Consider the following 18433-nt stretch of genomic DNA (forward strand, 5'->3'; position numbering starts at 1 on the left):
TCTTCAAGAGGAAGACGGACGCTGATAGTAGTGTTACTATCTACAAAGCTAGAATTGCCGCAAAAAGGTTTTCGACAAGTTCAAAGGGTTGATTACGATGAGAGTTTCTCACTCGTATCTATACTTAAGTCTGTCCGAATCATGTTAGCAATTGCCGCATTTTATGAAATCTGGCAAATGGATAAAGAAAACTGCATTCCTTAATGGATTTATTAAAGAAGAGTTGTATATGATGCAACCAGAAGGTTTTGTCAATCCTAAAGGTACTAACAAAATATGCAAGCTCCAACGATCCATCTATGGACTAGCGCAAGCATCTCGGAGTTGGAATATACGCTTTGATAAGTTGATCAAAGCATATAGTTTTATACAGACTTGAGGTGAAGCCTATATTTACAAGAAAGTGAGTGGGAGCACTACATCAATTCTGATAAGTATATGTGTATGACATATTGTTGATCGGAAATAATGTAGAATTATTCTGACAAAGCATAAAGGAGTGTTTGAAAGGATTTTTTCAAAGAAAACCTCGGTGAAGCTTCTTACATATTGAGCATCAAGATCTATAGAGATAGATCAAGACGCTTGATAAGTTTTTTCAATGAGTACATACCTTGACAAGATTTTGAAGTAGTTCAAAATGGAACAGTCAAAGAAAGAATTCTTGCCTGTGTTACAAGGTGTGAGGTTGAGTAAGACTCAAAGCCCGACCACGGCAGAAAATAGAATGAGAATGAAAATCATTCCCTATGCCTTGGACATAGGTTTTATAAAGTATGCCATGCTGTGTACCAGACCTATTGTATACCCTACACTAATTTTGGTAAGGGAGTACAATAGTGATCTAGGAGTAGATCACTGGACAGCGGTCAAAATTATCCTTAGTGGAATAAGGATATGTTTCTCAATTATGGAGGTGACAAAAGGTTCGTCGTAAAAGGGTTACGTCGATACAAGTTTTGGCACTGATCCAGATGACTCTTAGTCTTCATCTGGATACATATTGAAAGTGGGAGCAATTAGCTAAAGTAGCTCCGCGCAGAGCATTGTAGACATAGAAAATTGCAAAATACTTACGGATCTGAATATGGCAGACCCGTTGACTAAACTTCTCTCACAGGCAAAACATGATCACACCTTAGTACTCTTTGGGTGTTAATCTCATAGCAATGTGAACTAGATTACTGACTCTAGTAAACCCTTTGGGTGTTGGTCACATATCAATGTGAACTATGGGTGTTAACCACATAAAGATGTGAACTATTGATGTTAGATCACATGGAGATGTGAACTAGATTATTGACTCTAGTGCAAGTGGGATACTGAAGGAAATATGCCCTAAAGGCAATAATAAAGTTATTATTTATTTCCTTATTTCATGATAAATGTTTATTATTCATGCTAGAATTGTATTAACCGGAAACATAATACATGTGTGAATACATAGACAAACAGAGTGTCACTAGTATGCCTCTACTTGACTAGCTCGTTAATCAAAGATGGTTATGTTTCCTAACCATAGACAAAGAGTTGTTATTTGATTAACGGGATCACATCATTAGGAGAATGATGTGATTGACTTGACCCATTCCGTTAGCTTAGCACTTGATTGTTTAGTATGTTGCTATTGCTTTCTTCATGACTTATACATGTTCCTATGACTATGAGATTATGCAACTCCCGTGTACCGGAGGAACACTTTATGTGCTACCAAATGTCACAACGTAACTGGGTGATTATAAAGGAGCTCTACAGGTGTCTCCAAAGGTACATGTTGGGTTGGCGTATTTCGAGATTAGGATTTGTCACTCCGATTGTCGGAGAGGTATCTCTGGTCCCTCTCGGTAATGCACATCACATAAGCCTTGCAAGCATTACAACTAATGAGTTATTTGCGAGATGATGTATTACGGAATGAGTAAAGAGACTTGCCGGTAACGAGATTGAACTAGGTATTGAGATACCGACGATCAAATCTCGGGCAAGTAACATACCGATGACAAACGGAACAAAGTATGTTGTTATGCGGTCTGACCGATAAAGATCTTCATAGAATATGTGGGAGCCAATATGAGCATCCAGGTTCCGCTATTGGTTATTGACCGGAGACGTGTCTCGGTCATGTCTACATTGTTCTTGAACCCGTAGGGTCCGCACGCTTAAGGTTTTGATGATAGTTATATTATGAGTTTATGCATTTTGATGTACCGAAGTTTGTTCGGAGTCCCAGATGTGATCACGGACATGACGAGGAGTCTCGAAATGGTCGAGACATAAAGATTGATATATTGGAAGCCTATATTTGGATATCAGAAGTGTTCCGGGTGAAATCGGGATTTTACCGGAGTACCGGGAGGTTACCGGAACCCCTCGGGAGGTATATGGGCCTTAGTGGGCTTTAGTGGAAGAGAGGAGAGGTGGCCAGGGCTGGGCCGCGCGCCCCTCCCCCCTAGTCCGAATAGGACAAGGAGAGGGGGGCGGCGCCCCCCTTCCTTCTCTCTCTCCTCTTTCCCCCTCCCGAATCCTATTCCAACTAGGAAAGGGGGGGAATCCTACTCCCGGTGGGAGTAGGACTCCTCCTGGCGCGCCCTCCTCCTGGCCGGCCGCACCTTCCCCTGCTCCTTTATATACGGGGGCAGGGGGCACCCCTAGACACACAAGTTGATCCACGTGATCATATTCTTAGCCGTGTGTGGTGCCCCCTTCACCATAATCCTCGATAATATTGTAGCGGTGTTTAGGCGAAGCCCTGCGACGGTAGTACATCAAGATCGTCACCACACCGTCGTGCTGACGGAACTCTTCCCCGACACTTTGCTGGATCGGAGTCCGGGAATCATCATCGAGCTGAACGTGTGCTAGAACTCGGAGGTGCCGTAGTTTCGGTGCTTGATCGGTCGGGCCGTGAAGACGTACGACTACATCAACCGCGTTGTCATAACGCTTCCGCTGTCGGTCTACAAGGGTACGTAGATCACACTCTCCCCTCTCGTTGCTATGCATCACCATGATCTTGCATGTGCGTAGGAATTTTTTTGAAATTACTACGTTCCCCAACACATAGATGGATCGTTGGAGCTTGCATATTTTGTTAGTACCTTTAGGATTGACAAAACCTTCTGGTTGCATCATATACAACTCTTCTTTAATAAATCCATTAAGGAATGCAGTTTTCTTTATCCATTTGCCAGATTTCATAAAATGCGGCAATTGCTAACATGATTCGGACAGACTTAAGTATAGATACGAGTGAGAAACTCTCATCGTAATCAACCCTTTGAACTTGTCGAAAACCTTTTTGCGGCAATTCTAGCTTTGTAGATAGTAACACTACTATCAGCGTCCGTCTTCCTCTTGAAGATCCATTTAATCTCAATGGCTTGCCGATCAATGGGCAAGCCAATCAAAGTCCATACTTTGTTCTCATACATGGATCTCATCTCAGATTTCATGGCCTCAAGCCATTTCGCGGAATCTGGGCTCATCATCGCTTCCTCATAGTTCGTAGGCTCGCCATGGTCAAGTAACATGACCTCCAGAACAGGATTACCGTACCACTCTGGTGCATATCTCACTCTGGTTTACCTACGAGGTTTGGTAGTAACTTGATCCGAAGTTACATGATCATCATCATTAGCTTCCTCACTAATTGATGTAGTAGTCATAGGAACAGATTTCTGTGATGAACTACTTTCCAATAAGGGAGCAGGTACAGTTACCTCATCAAGTTCTACTTTCCTCCCACTCACTTCTTTCGAGAGAAACTCCTTCTCTAGAAAGGATCCATTCTCAGCAATGAATATCTTGCCTTCGGATCTGTGATAGAAGGTGTACCCAACATTTTCTTTTGGGTATCCTATGAAGATGCACTTCTCCGATTTGGGTTTGAGCTTATCAGGTTGAAACTTTTTCACATAAGCATTGCAACCTCAAACTTTAAGAAACAACAACTTAGGTTTCTTGCCAAACCATAGTTCATACGATGTTGTCTCAACGGATTTAGATGGTGCCCTATTTAATGTGAATGTAGCTGTCTCTAATGCATAACCCCAAAACGATAGTGGTAAATCGGTAAGAGACATCATAGATCGCACCATATCTAATAAAGTATGGTTACGACATTCGGACACACCATTACACTGTGGTGTTCCAGGTGGCGTGAGTAGTGAAACTATTTCACATTGTTTTAACTGAAGGCCAAACTCGTAACTCAAATATTTTACTTCTGCGATCATATCATAGAAACTTTTATTTTTGTTACGATGATTCTCCACTTCACTCTGAAATTCTTTGAACTTTTCAAATATTCCAGACTTGTGTTTCATCAAGTAGATATACTCATATCTGCTCTAATCATCTGTGAAGATCAGAAAATAATGATACCTGCCGCGAGCCTCAATATTCATCGGACCACATACATCAGTATGTATGATTTCCAACAAATCTGTTGCTCGCTCCATTGTTCCGGAGAACGGAGTCTTAGTCATCTTGCCCATGAGGCATGATTCGCAAGCATCAACTGATTCATAATCAAGTGATTCGAAAAACCCATCAGCATGGATTTTCTTCATGCGCTTTACACCAATATGACCTAAACGGCAGTGCCACAAATAAGTTGCACTATCATTATTAACTTTGCATCTTTTGGCTTCAATATTATAAAAATGTGTATCACCACGATCGAGATCCAATAAACCATTTTCATTGGGTGTATGACCATATAAGGTTTTATTCATGTAAGCAGAACAACAATTATTCTCTAACTTACATGAATAACCGTATTGCAATAAACATGATCTAATCATATTCATGCTCAATGCAAACACTAAATAACATTTATTTTAGGTTTAACACTAATCCCGAAAGTATAGGGAGTGTGCGATGAGGATCATATCAATCTTGGAACCATTTCCAATACACATCGTCACTTCACCCTTAACTAGTCTCAGTTCATTCTACAACTCCCGTTTCGAATTACTATTCTTAGCAACTAAACTAGTATCAGATACTAAGGGGTTGCTATAAACATTAGTAAAGTACACATCAATAACATGTATATCAAATATAGCTTTGTTCACTTTGCAATCCTTCTTATCCACCAAACACTTGGGGTAGTTCCGCTTCTAGTGACCAGTCCCTTTGTAGTAGAAGCACTTAGTCTCAGGCTTAGGTCCAGACTTGGGTTTCTTCATTAGACAGCAATTTGTTTGACGTTCTTCTTGAAGTTCCCCTTCTTCCCTTTGCCCTTTCTCTTGAAACTAGTGGTCTTGTCAACCATCAACACTTGATGTTTTTCTTGATTTCTACCTTCGCCGATTTTTGCATCGCGAAGAGCTTGAGAATTGTTTTCGTCATCCCTTGCATATTATAGTTCATCACTAAGTTCTACTAACTTGGTGATGGTGACTAGAGAATTCTGTCAATCACTATTTTATCTGGAAAATTAACTCCCAACTGATTCAAGCGATTGTAGTACCCAGACAATCTCAGCACATTCTCACTGCTTGAGCTATTCTCCTCCATCTTTTAGCTATAGAACTTGCTGGAGACTTCATATCTCTCAAGAACGCAAATGTGGACACCTTTCTTGACAAAGAAGGGATTTCACACGAGTTCTCGGCTACATACACACCTCAACAAAATGGAGTTGTTGAGAGGAAGAACCGGACGCTCATCGAAATGGCAAGAACAATGCTTGATGAATACAAGACGCCAAAGCACTTTTGGGCAGAAGCGGTTGAGACAGCTTGTCACGCAACAAATCGCTTATATCTTCACAAGCTACTCGGCAAGACGGCATACGAGCTCCTCACCGGTAACAAGCCTCAAGTTGGATACTTTTGAGTGTTCGGCTCAAAGTGCTACATTCTTGATAAGCATCGTCGTTCAAAGTTTGCTCCTAAATCTCATGAAGGTTTTCTACTTGGTTATGGATCAAACTCTCACACTTACCGTGTCTACAACAATTTCACCCGAAAGGTTGAAGAGACGGTAGATGTGAAGTTTGATGAATCTAATGGCTCGCAAGTAGAGAAATTGCCAATTGATGTAGGAGACAAAGACCCCTCAGAAGCAATTCAAGACTTGTCTATTGGCAAAATTCGTCCAACAGAGGTGAAGGAGAGTACTTCGTCCGTCCAAGTGGAAGCTTCTACTTCACGACAAGGTGAACCAAGAATCGACACGGAAGCATCCACAAGTGGGCCACACCAAGATGAAGAAAACGAGGAAGTACGTCAAGATGAACATCAACAACCTCCTTCTCCAGCACGACAAGAGAACGACGACGTCAACAATGAAGAAGGCCAAGAAGAAGAACAAGATGAAGAAGATGCTCAACAAAGACCCAAGCAAAAGCTCTCACGAGTTCGAGCAAGAATTGCCAAAGATCATCCCATCGAGCAAATCCTCAATGATATACAAACCGGGAGAATCACTCGCTCAAAAACTCGTTTAGCTAACTTTTGTGAAAACTATTCATTCATCTCGAGCATTGAACCAATGAAGGTTGAAGAAGCATTGGAAGATCCGGATTGGATAAACGCTATGCATGAAGAGCTACATAATTTTGAGAGAAACCAAGTTTGGACATTGGTTGAGAAGCCCGACAACAACCACAACATCATTGGTACCAAATGGGTGTTTCGCAATAAGCAAGATGAAGATGGACAAGTGGTTCGCAACAAAGCACGTCTCGTCGCCCAAGGATACACACAAGTCGAAGGTATGGACTATGGTGAGACGTATGCTCCCATTGCTAGACTTGAGTCCATTCGCATCTTACTTGCCTATGCCAATCACCATAATATCACCTTGTACCAAATGGACATTAAAAGTGCTTTTCTAAATGGAGAAATAGAGGAGGAAGTTTATGTCAAACAACCTCCCGGCTTTGTCAATCCTAAGAAACCAAATCATGTTTACAAACTTCACAAAGCTCTTTATGGTCTTAAACAAGCTCCTAGAGCATGGTATAAATGCTTGACCAAGTTCCTTACTACAAGAGGTTTTGAAATTGGTAAAATTGATTCTACTCTTTTTACTAAAAGGGTTAATGGAGAACTATTTGTATGCCAAATTTATGTTGATGACATCATATTTGGTTCAACTAACCCTCTCTTTAGTGAAAAGTTTGGAAAGCTAATGTCAGAGAAGTTTGAGATGTCTATGATGAGTGAACTCAAATTCTTTCTAGGGTTGCAAATCAAGCAAACTAAGGAAGGTACATTTGTCTCTCAAACAAAGTACACCAAGGACTTATTCAAGAAGTTCAATATGCAAGAATGCAAAGGTATGTCTACACCCATGCCTACTAGTGGACATAATGATTTGACCAAAGATGGTGAACCTGTTGATCAAAAGGTTTATCGCTCTATGATTGGTTCATTGTTATACCTATGTGCTTCACGTCCCGATATTATGCTAAGTGTGTGCATGTGTGCACGATATCAAGCTGCTCCTAAAGATTGTCATCTTAAGGCTGTGAAAAGGATAGTGAGATATTTAATCCATACACCAAATTTTGGCATTTGGTATCCTAAGAGGTCTTCTTTTGATCTTGTTGGCTATTCCGACTCAGATTATGCCGGAGACAAGGTTGATAGAAAGTCCACTTCGGGTACTTGTCAATTTCTTGGTAGATCTCTTGTGTCTTGGTCTTCCAAGAAACAAAACTCGGTATCCTTATCCACCGCCGAAGCGGAATACATTGCCGCTGGTTCATGTTGTGCTCAATTACTTTGGATGACCCAAACTCTTAAAGATTATGGGATTTATGTGAAAAATGTTCCACTGCTTTGTGACAATGAAAGTGCTATCAAAATTGGTCATAATCCTGTACAACATTCTCGAACTAAGCATATTGAAGTTCTTCATCATTTCATTCGAGATCATGTTGCTAAGGGTGACATCAATCTTAAGCATGTTCGCACCGATAAGCAATTAGCGGATATATTCACTAAACCGCTTGATGAGAAAGTGTTTTGCAGGTTGAGAGGAGAATTGAACATCATTGATGCTTCGAACTTGGAGTAGAAACTCCATTGGCTACATGCAAGACATGAGCTTATAACTAATCCATGATGTATCTCTTATGATAACTATCTTATGTCTTGGATATATTTGCACCTTGCATGTTGTCTAACCCATGTGGGTGCTTGGTTGAATTTAATTCCATGAGATCGCGACTCACTCACATCTTGAGCAATCTCTACAAGACCAAGACTCTACACAATAGTGGTTGAAGACAAGGAAGCACAAAACCATTCAAACATATCCTTCGACAAATTCTATGTTAAGCTTCATGATTGTCATTTTTGGATACACAAGTGCTCTTCCTTGCAAGAACTAACCCATGTAGGTAGATGAACTCAAACTCCAAGTGGTGCTCCCAACTCTTGATGAACTACATCAACCCTGAGCACCCACACAAGTTCAACTACATGAGCAAGAACCACATCACCACCCAAGGTATGTCATTCCATCTTAGAGAAGCTTTACTCCAAGACATGAGTCAAAGCAACTCAACAAGATGTGAATACATCAAGATGCTTAAACGAAAAATGGTAACCCCATTTTGAGCTTAAACGATGAGTATGACCTATGATCAAGTGTCCTCACTTGACTCCTAAGTCAATATACTCTAACATAGGTGACTATGTCACCACCCAATTCTAGATGAAGTTCTCTTGTGTCCTTTTCTGAGTTATTGCATTTGTTCCTTGCATATTTGTTTCCTTCTCTCTCAAACAAAAAAAACTTCATCTAGAAACTTTCACTTTTTCCTGTTTGTTTTGTTCTGCATATTTCTGCATCAAATTTCTTGCAAATCCTTCAGCTAATTCATTGCAAATCTTTGTGAGATCTTACTTGACTAGTGAGCTGAGGTGACAAGTGTTTTTCTCTGTGTAAACTCGGTTTCACCGACTTGCAAATTTCGGTCCAACCGAATCTTTTAGGTACCACCGAAATGTGCCACTCGGTGCCACCGACTTTGTAATCAGAAAACCATTTTGCCACTTGTTCTACATTTCTTCTGATCCAGCTCCACTCAATGAATCTTGTCCTCCACAAGCATCACAATTTTATCCTCTGCTTTGTGCTGAATCTCAAGGACCAAACCTATTCGACGGATTCCAGGAAAAACCTTCTTGAAAATTGATGTCAAAGGGGGAGAGAGAGATCACATCAAAGCTTGTAGGAAAGAGAGATCACACCAAGAGAGAAAAAGTATTAAGGGGGAGAGAAAGTCTCAAGGATCCCAGACGTTGTTAAGGGGGAGAGAGAGATCTTCAGGGAGAGAAAAATACTCAAGGATCCCAGATGCTTGATGTTCAAGAGGAGAGATGCCACATGTCTTTTTGGGGGAAAGACATGTTCATATGAACTCATTTGAATTAAGTTCTATTCAGCTCTGATTTTCTGTTTCCTATCTTCTCCCAATATCCCATGTAAGATTCAGGGGGAGCAAGACACCTAAGGGAAAAGAAATCAGCCAAATTCATTGCATATCTTTACTCTTGGGGACATGTTGAATCCAATGTTATCACTCTCTACATGTCATCCCAGTCTTGGCATTCTTGTGGTTTCTTTTGTTTGCTCTGGCTTGTGGACGTACCTGTGTTATCTAACCTTGTTTGCAGGTTCATTCCATCCTAAGCCAACTCGAGACCACAAGGTAAGTATATGCATCAAAATCATGAGTATGAGGAGTTCTTGCTTATGTACATACTGTTTGCAAGAAGGACTCATGAGCATGAAGGTATTTTCCTTAATAATCTTTTGCTCTGATGCATATGGCCAAGATACATGTAACACATTGCCTACTCTGTCATGATTATGCTCTCACATGCCTCTATATTTCATATTTACATGAGTGCATACATGTAGGGGGAGCCTATGCTTGCTACATGTTCTTCCAAAGCTTTACTTGCTATTCTGTATATCTTTATCTAAAGCTTTGATGTATGTTGCCATCAATTACCAAAAAGGGGGAGATTGAAAGCACAAGTGCTCCCTAGGTGGTTTTGATAATTGATGACAACATATCTCTTGTTGGACTAACACTTCTATCTAGCATGTTTCAGATAAGTTCAACAATGGAGTGGCATGGACTAAAGGTTGTGGGAACTCCTTCAAGATGCTAAGGACAAGAGATTGGCTAAAGCTTCAAGCTCAAGACCCTTCACTTTTACATTTTAGTGATCCAAGATCACATTGAGTCCATAGGAAAAGCCAATACTATCAAGGAGGGATGAGGTGTTGCTTAATGAGCCTCTTGCTTCATGTGCTTAATGATATGCTCCAAAGTCCTCAACTGCTTTCCCATATCCACATATGACCTAAACCCTAAGCCAAACTCGGTCCTACCGATTCTTCCTATCCGGCGCCACCGAGTTTCACTTGTCATAAGCCACTGCCAAACCCTAATCAGCTCGGTCTCACCGATGGGATCTCGGTCTCACCGAGATGGGCTTGCAAACTCTCTGTTACCCATTGCAATATTCTCGGTCCCACCGAGATATGCAATCGGTCCCACCGAGTTTGCTTGACCAAATCTCAGTTTCACTTATTACCCAAATCGGTCCCACCGAGTTTGAGTAATCGGTCAAACCGAGTTTTGGATTTACCCTAACCCTAGCACATCGGTCCCACCGAGTTGATCCAGTCGATTCCACCGAAATCACTAACGGTCACTAGGTTTACATTTTCGGTCCGACCGAGTTTATTGATTCGGTCCCACCGAGATTGGAAAACTGTGTAACGGTTGGATTTTGTGTGAAGGCTATATATACCCCTCCACCTCCTTGTCATTCGATGAGAGAGCCATTAGAACACACACATCATTCCAACTCATATGTTCTGAGAGAGAACCACCTACTCATGTGTTGAGACCAAGACATTCCATTCCTACCATATGAATCTTGATCTCTAGCCTTCCCAAGTTGCTTTCTACTCAAATCTTCTTTCCACCAAATCCAAATCCTATGAGAGAGAGTTGAGTGTTGGGGCGACTATCATTTGAAGCACAAGAGCAAGGAGTTCATTACCTACACACCATTTGTTACTTCTTGGAGAGTGGTGTCTCCTAGATTGGCTAGGTGTCACTTGGGAGCCTCCGACAAGATTGTGGAGTTGAACCAAGGAGTTTGTAAGGGCAAGGAGATCGCCTACTTCGTGAAGATCTACCGCTAGTGAGGCAAGTCCTTCGTGGGCGATGGCCATGGTGGGATAGACAAGGTTGCTTCTTCGTGGACCCTTTGTGGGTGGTTGCTTCTTCGTGGACCCTTCGTGGGTGGAGCCCTTCGTGGACTCGCGCAACCGTTGCCCTTGGGTGGAGCCCTGTGTGGACTCGCGCAACCGTTACCCTTCGTGGTTTGAAGTCTCCATCAACATGGATGTAGGATAGCACCACCTATCCGAACCACGGGAAAAACATCCGTGTCTCCAATTGCGTTTGATCTCTCCAAATCCTTCCCTTTACATTCTTGCAAGTTGCATGCTTTACATTCCGCTGCTCATATACTCTTTGCATGTTTGCTTGATATGTATTGTGTGTATTGAAATTGTGCCTAAACTCCACTTGAACCGAAAAGGATTAAAAATTGCAACTTTAGCACGAAGTGTCTATTCACCCCCCCCCCCCTTAGACACATCTACTTCTAGATCCTACAGCCGCTTCATCCAACAATACCGCCGAACCAAAGTGTGACATGCTGGTAAGCAGTATGACTTATATCGCCCACAACTCACTTGTGTTCTACTCGTGCATATTACATCAACGCATAAAACCTGGCTCGGATGCCACTGTTGGGGAACGTAGCCATTTCAAAAAATTTCCTACGCACACACAAGATCATGGTGATGCACATCAACGAGAGGGGAGAGTGTTGTCCACGTACCCTCGTAGACCGAAAGCGGAAGCGTTAGCACAACGCGGTTGATGTAGTCGTACGTCTTCACGATCCAACCGATCAAGTATCGAACGCACAGCACCTCCGAGTTCTGCACACGTTCAACTCGATGACGTCCCTCGAACTCCGATCCAGCCGAGTGTTGAGGGAGAGTTTTGTCAGCACGACGGCGTGGTGACGATGATGATGTTCTACCGACGCAGGGCTTCGCCTAAGCACCGCTACGATATGATCGAGGTGGATTATGGTGGAGGAGGCACCGCACACGGCTAAGAGATCAAGAGATCAATTGTTTGTGTCTTTGGGGTGCCCCTGCCCCCGTATATAAAGGAGTGGAGGAGGGGGAGGGCCGGTCCTCTCTATGGCGCGCCCTAGGGGAGTCCTACTCCCACCGGGAGTAGGATTCCCCCTTTCCTGGTAGAACTAGGAGCCCTTCCAAGTATTAGGAGTAGGAGGGAAGGAAAGGGAAGGGAAAAGGAGAAGGAAGAAAGGGGGCGCTCCCCTCCCTAGTCCAATTCGGACCAGCCCATGGGGAGGGGTGCGGCCACCCTTTGAGGCCTTTCTCTCCTTTCCCGTATGGCCCATTAAGGCCCAATACGAATTCCCGTAACTCCCCGATACTCCCGAAAATATCCGAATCACTCGGAACCTTTTCGATGTCCGAATATAGTCGTCCAATATATCGATCTTTACGTCTCAACCATTTCGAGACTCCTCGTCATGTCCTCGATCTCATCCGGGACTCCGAACTCCTTCGGTACATCAAACCACATAAACTCATAATATAACCGTCATCGAACTTTAAGCGTGCGGACCCTACGGGTTCGAGAACTATGTAGACATGACCGAGACACGTCTCCGGTCAATAACCAATAGCGGAACCTGGATGCTCATATTGGCTCATACATATTCTATGAAGATCTTTATCGGTCAAACCGCATAACAACATACGTTGTTTCCTTTGTCATCGGTATGTTACTTGCCCGACATTCGATTGTCGGTATCTCAATACCTAGTTCAATCTCGTTACCGGCAAGTCTCTTTACTCGTTCTGTAATACATCATCCCGCAACTAACTCATTAGTTGCAATGCTTGCAAGGCTTATAGTTATGTGCATTACCGAGTGGGCCCAGAGATACCTCTCCGACAATCGGAGTGACAAATCCTAATCTCGACGCTAACCCAACAAGTATCTTTGGAGACACCTGTAGAGCACCTTTATAATCACCCAGTTACGTTGTGACGTTTGGTAGCACACAAAGTGTTCCTCCGGTAAACGGGAGTTGCATAATCTCATAGTCATAGGAACATGTATAAGTCATGAAGAAAGCAATAGCAACAAATTAAATGATCAAGTGCTATGCTAACGGAATGGGTCAAGTCAATCACATCATTCTCTAATGATGTGACCCCGTTAATCAAATGACAACTCATATTTATGGCTAGGAAACTTAACAATCTTTGATTCAACGAGCTAGTCAAGTAGAGGCATACTAGTGACATACTGTTTGTCTATGTATTCACACATGTATTATGTTTCCGGTTAATACAATTCTAGCATGAATAATAAACATTTATCATGATATAAGAAAATAAATAATAACTTTATTATTGTCTGTAGGACATATTTCCTTCAACAATGCCTGTCTTCAGGTGCCCCGCATGGCAGTTAGGACTCCATTGCATAGGGATCAAATATTCAAACTATTATGTCCACTTCGCGGTGACATTTGTATGTAATTTTGGTTAACTCCATCTCCTTCGATTTTTTAGAACCTGGAAACACCAACTCCTTCGACTCCTCAAAATTTGCATCATGAACACCGCCAGCTTTTCATTCTCAACTTTGTGGAGTTAGGCCGTTTGGCCCGGCTTTGCCGGTGGAGTTGGCAGAGCCGAGAGCTGGAGTGTTGTCATACATGCCCTCAATTGCCACGATTAGTTCTTGTTAGCGATCACATGCGTGTTTCCATGATCGCGCACATGACCACGTCTGACCGGTGATCGCCTACCAGCATGTTCCCCCAATCACCTATGCCGTCACCGACACCCTAACTGATTAATTGATTACGTAGCTAATCCCCTGCTGACTGCCCTGCTCAATTCATCCATTCCGACGTTCGTCTGTAGGACATGAGGTCAGATTATTGATTTTTCCAACCCTATCAGTTTATTGGTTTAACACTACCTTTACTATTTTAGCATTAATATTTGATATATCTTAAAATATTGTATGAAATAACATATCTTTCAAGTTATATCAATTTCTCATATTTTAGGACACATTTTGCTTTTAACCCCAGAATTCCAAATTTCTGGAGCCGGCCTTGGTAGCTTCAAATTCGTCAAGGGGATTCCATAGGTGGAGTCCTCCTGCTCGCTTTGATGATTTCTTGCTGCAGTGAAAATCTTTCTGGTGCGGTGCGGGTGGTTCTCATCGACGGCAGTTCTTTGGAGTTAAGGGTATTGTTTTTTCCATGTTCAAGGCCCTTGGTGTAAAAGTACATTTGTACCATGCTTATCGGTAAAAAAGCAGTACTCGTTTTTTTAAAGGACATGACACCAATCCAACTAGCTATAGCTTCTCTTATCTCCACTATTTCTTTCGCTAGAACATTGTCTCCACTGTTGGGAACCACGAAAAGGTTCTTGTCGTCACAAAGAAGCTGCAATATCTGTTTCTTTCAGCATTTCGGCGTGCTGTTTTCTCCTGCACCTCCCGGCTGATGCCCCGTGTTCTTCCCTTTTTCTTACAGAAGATTAGCAGTGAGCAACAAATATGCAGACATTCAGTAAGATACCATATTACCTTTCACATGCGGGAACACAAGCAAGGAGGCAATCTGATCAATTTACAGAGATCAAAGACCATTGCATCACTCACCAGTGCCACACTGCAGTGAGAGGCTAAGCTCTCAACACCCATGCTCACAATCTCTGAACCTTAAGCTATTCCCAGTTACAGGGCAACTCTCCTTTGGCAGAGCGCTGAATGGGGCTACATGGCCTCACACGCTCCCTGCCAATAAAGAGGAGCCCTGAAACTGGACTGCTTAATTAGACATCTCACTACTGAATCTTGACTGTTCAGAACAGCTGCTTCCTTCTTCTTCTTCTTCCTCCTCCTCCTTGCCTTGACCTTGCTGCTCTCCCTCTCTGCCGCGTCACGGGATTTATAGGGGGCAGAAATCCAGCTGGGAAGGCATATACGTGCTAGATTTTCAAAGGGTTTTAAACCATGGATATCCTCTTGGCATCCAACATCTCCCTTTCCCTTTTACGTTCTTGGTTGTGCCCTCTAAAAAGCTCAGTCCCCACTAGGGATTCTTCTTTCATTTTCGAGACCCATCTTTGGGGGTTGGAGTTGACACTTTGCAAGGCAAAATTTACTGATGATTGTTTTTCTTTGGTCAGAAAACTGAGAAGAGATGGGTGACTAGAAGAATAACCCTATTTGGCCAAAAGTAATTCAGTAGCAAATGTTTCTGGATAAGGTTTTTTCTTAAATAGTACAGTACAAATTTAATTTTTCTTCAGACAATACAGATTTCGTGTTGATAACGGTACAAACGAACACGCGCTTCCAATAATGACGCGCAACTCATTCCAATTGAATTCTAGTCCGTGACCATAGTTCACATACTGCAGTTACAAATGCATAATGTGCCTGCCAATCTTCATCGAGTGGACTACAGTTTTCTCCTCCTTAATCCTTCAGCGTGCACTCTCTCGTCTCGCAGCTTAACCCCCATATACCTGTCAAGTTACAGACATGATCATTATTTTTTATTAAGAGAGAAAGATAGATCGACAGGATCCGACCAAAAAATGCAACCATTGAGACCGAATCAGTACCCACTATAGGAGCCTAGGCCCTTGGCTAAAAAGTGCTATACATTTAGGGATGGTCACCCAAAATGACAAGTACCCCAAAGGAGCAAAAATGGGCCATTACCTGCCGAGCATCATCACGGTGGCCTGCGGGTTGGTTCCCGGCGAGGCGTTGAACGTGGAGCCGTCGATGACGCGCAGCGCGTCGACGCCGAGCACCCGGTACTCGGCGTCCACGACCCTGCCGACCTGGCAGCCGCCGTGGTAGTGCCAGATGGTCATCACGGTGTCCTTGCAGAACTGCTCCAGCGACTTGGAGTCGTTGTCGTGCCGCGGCAGCAGGTTCACGGGGAACTCCGCCGTGATGTTGAGCAGCTCCTCCATGGAGAAGTAGGGGTACGTGAAGTTCTCGAAGGATTTGGACTGGATGACGCGCTCGATGAGCGTCAACCCCTCCACGCAGCGCCGGAGGTCCTCCGGGTGCGAGAAGTAGTTGAACGTCACCGCCGGGTTGTCGTCCGGGTTGAGGTTCCGCAGCTCCAGGTGGCCCGTGGACGCCGGCCCAAGGACCTTCTCCAGGATGAAGCCGCCGCGGAACACCGAGTCGTCGAGCTGGCTCATCGCGTCCGCCGCGCGCGCGATCGCCTCCGGCGTGCGCTGCTTCGGGGGCACCGTGGCCAGCTGCCCAGTCTGCAGGAACAAGAGCACGCGGGGATCACAGATGTTCTGTTCCGCTGATCATTTGGCAAGTTGTGACAATGTCACTTGCAATGTGTACGTACGTACCTGGGGAGAGAACATGCCGAAGTTGCGGGGCGGCCGGCGGTTGCCACCGGAGCCCTGGTGGCGCGGGTTGGCCCAGTTGGAGCCGCTGGCGCCCTCGATGTAGCTGCCGAACTGGGTGATGCCGACGACCTGGATGAGGGAGACCTCGACGGGGGAAGGCGACGGCACGAAGATGGCGTTCATGGGGTTGTCGGCCATGCCCTGGCCGACCGCCGACTGGTTCAGCACGAGGGTGATGTTGAAGGAGCGCAGGTGGTCCGCGGGGCCGACGCCGCTGAGCATCAGCAGCTGCGGGCTGCCCAAGGCGCCCGCCGAGAGGATGATCTCGTTGCGGCGGCCGGTGTTGAGGTAGGCCTTGTGCATCCGCCCTCTGGAGTCGTGGAACACCACGCCGTGCGCCACCGGCCGTGCCCGGCGTCCTGGCGCGAAACAAGCGCGGGTGACGAAATGTCAGTTCGGTCGGCACGCAAAAATGCCGCGTGCATGCATGTCGCCTGGCCGTAAACACAAAACGAACTTCGACTGATAGAGCTCTGACCTCCGACGTTGAAGAGGATCTTGGCCACCCTGGCCCGGAGCAGCAGGTCGATGCCCTCGGGGCGCGCGTACCGCAGCAGGTCGGCGGCCGTGTGGCGCCGCCCCTCGTCGTCGAATATGGAGCCGCCGACCTTGGTCCCGTCGATGTGGTCGAACGTGAAGCCGTTGTCCGGCGCGACGCCGACCTCCATGAGCCCCCTCTGCAGCGCGCCCTGCCAGGGGCCGAGCTCCGGGTGGAACGCCACCACGTCCTCCACCCACCGGTACGCCGCCTTGGCCGCCTCGAGGTCCCACCCGACGTCCATCACGTACTCGTCGCTGGCGCGCGTGTAGAACCCGGCGTTGATGCAGCTGCCGCCGCCCAGCACCCGCGGGCGCGAGTTGATGACGCCGTCCTCGGACACGAAGCGCTGCGCCGGCGACCCCGGGGACGTGTCCGCGAGCGTGGCCGTGAAGTGGGTCATGTTCTCCACCCGCTGGTCGCCGTAGGGCGACCCGCCGCGCTCCAGCAGGAGCACGCGGAAGCGCTGCGACAGCGTGGCGGCGAGCGGGCACCCCGCCGTGCCGCCGCCCACGATGATGTAGTCGTAGTACGACACCGCCGGCGCCCGCGTCGCGTCCCGGGCGAACGTGTAGTCCACGGCTCGCGCTGCTTTTGTTTCACGCCATGCACACGCTCGTCAATCAGTAACACAATGGCACAATGCCACAATGCATGATGGACACGGAGAACCAAACGGAGCTCGATCGAAGTGAGAAAGCTAAGCAGTCACCTTGTGGCGAGCAGCATAGGATGACGAAGAAGCCTACGCAGATGGCCGCCAGTGCTCTCGCGAACGGCTGGTCGGAAGCCATGGCGAGTACGTACGTGCCAAGATGCAAGCCGACCGCGACGACGTCGGAGCGAGAGTGCGGTGGTGGAGCTTGGTTCTTGTGTGACCAGCCCGTGGGATACCATGCGCCCTTTATATCGCCGTGCTCCGGTAAACCGCCCGACGACCCGGCATGCACACATGCGACCACATCCCACGGTACGTGTGCTGCGGTACATGCCACAGCGAGCATGCCATGAGCGTGGTAAAGAAGCGGTAGGAAAAGGACTTAACCACCGGAACGACCAGTGAGCTCATCTCCGTGGCCGTGCGGAGCGGCCGTGTCAAAGGCGACGCGCCCTCTTCCCTGTTTGGTCGCGACCTACCGCCGGGCCGGAGCGAGTCAGCGTGTGAGGATTTGGCATGGCCCAGCTAAACGGTTGACGCATGCCCATCTGGCGCGCTCGAAACGGCCCGGCCCAGCGAGGTTTCTTTAACACGCCCCAGCGCCTGCATTTGGCGCCCCGCGTGGAGTTAGATCATCTACTCCGGGA

General features: G+C 45.6%; 1 protein-coding gene across 3 annotated transcripts; it reads right to left on the reverse strand.

Annotated features, from left to right (window-relative positions):
* Positions 1 to 14401: 14401 nt before the first annotated feature.
* On the reverse strand, positions 14402 to 18186 carry LOC125539301 (protein HOTHEAD-like). Of its 3 annotated transcripts, XM_048702726.1 has the most exons (7): positions 17841 to 18186; positions 17069 to 17716; positions 16531 to 16949; positions 15869 to 16434; positions 15639 to 15669; positions 15495 to 15555; positions 14402 to 15069 (listed from the first exon to the last, which is right to left on the reverse strand). In XM_048702726.1, the coding sequence occupies exons 1-7, from the start codon at positions 18130 to 18132 to the stop codon at positions 14912 to 14914; spliced, it is 2175 nt and encodes a 724-aa protein (XP_048558683.1). In that variant the 5' UTR covers positions 18133 to 18186; the 3' UTR covers positions 14402 to 14911. The 3 variants fall into 3 exon arrangements, with proteins under 3 accessions (XP_048558683.1, XP_048558681.1, XP_048558682.1); XM_048702724.1 differs by lacking the exon at positions 14402 to 15069 and having other exon boundaries at positions 15409 to 15669; positions 17069 to 17719; positions 17841 to 18179; XM_048702725.1 differs by lacking the exon at positions 14402 to 15069 and having other exon boundaries at positions 15409 to 15669; positions 17841 to 18178.
* Between the last annotated feature and the right edge of the window lie 247 nt (positions 18187 to 18433).

The sequence above is a fragment of the Triticum urartu genome, chromosome 2 (assembly GCF_003073215.2).
Source record: "Triticum urartu cultivar G1812 chromosome 2, Tu2.1, whole genome shotgun sequence".
NCBI lineage: Eukaryota > Viridiplantae > Streptophyta > Magnoliopsida > Poales > Poaceae > Triticum > Triticum urartu.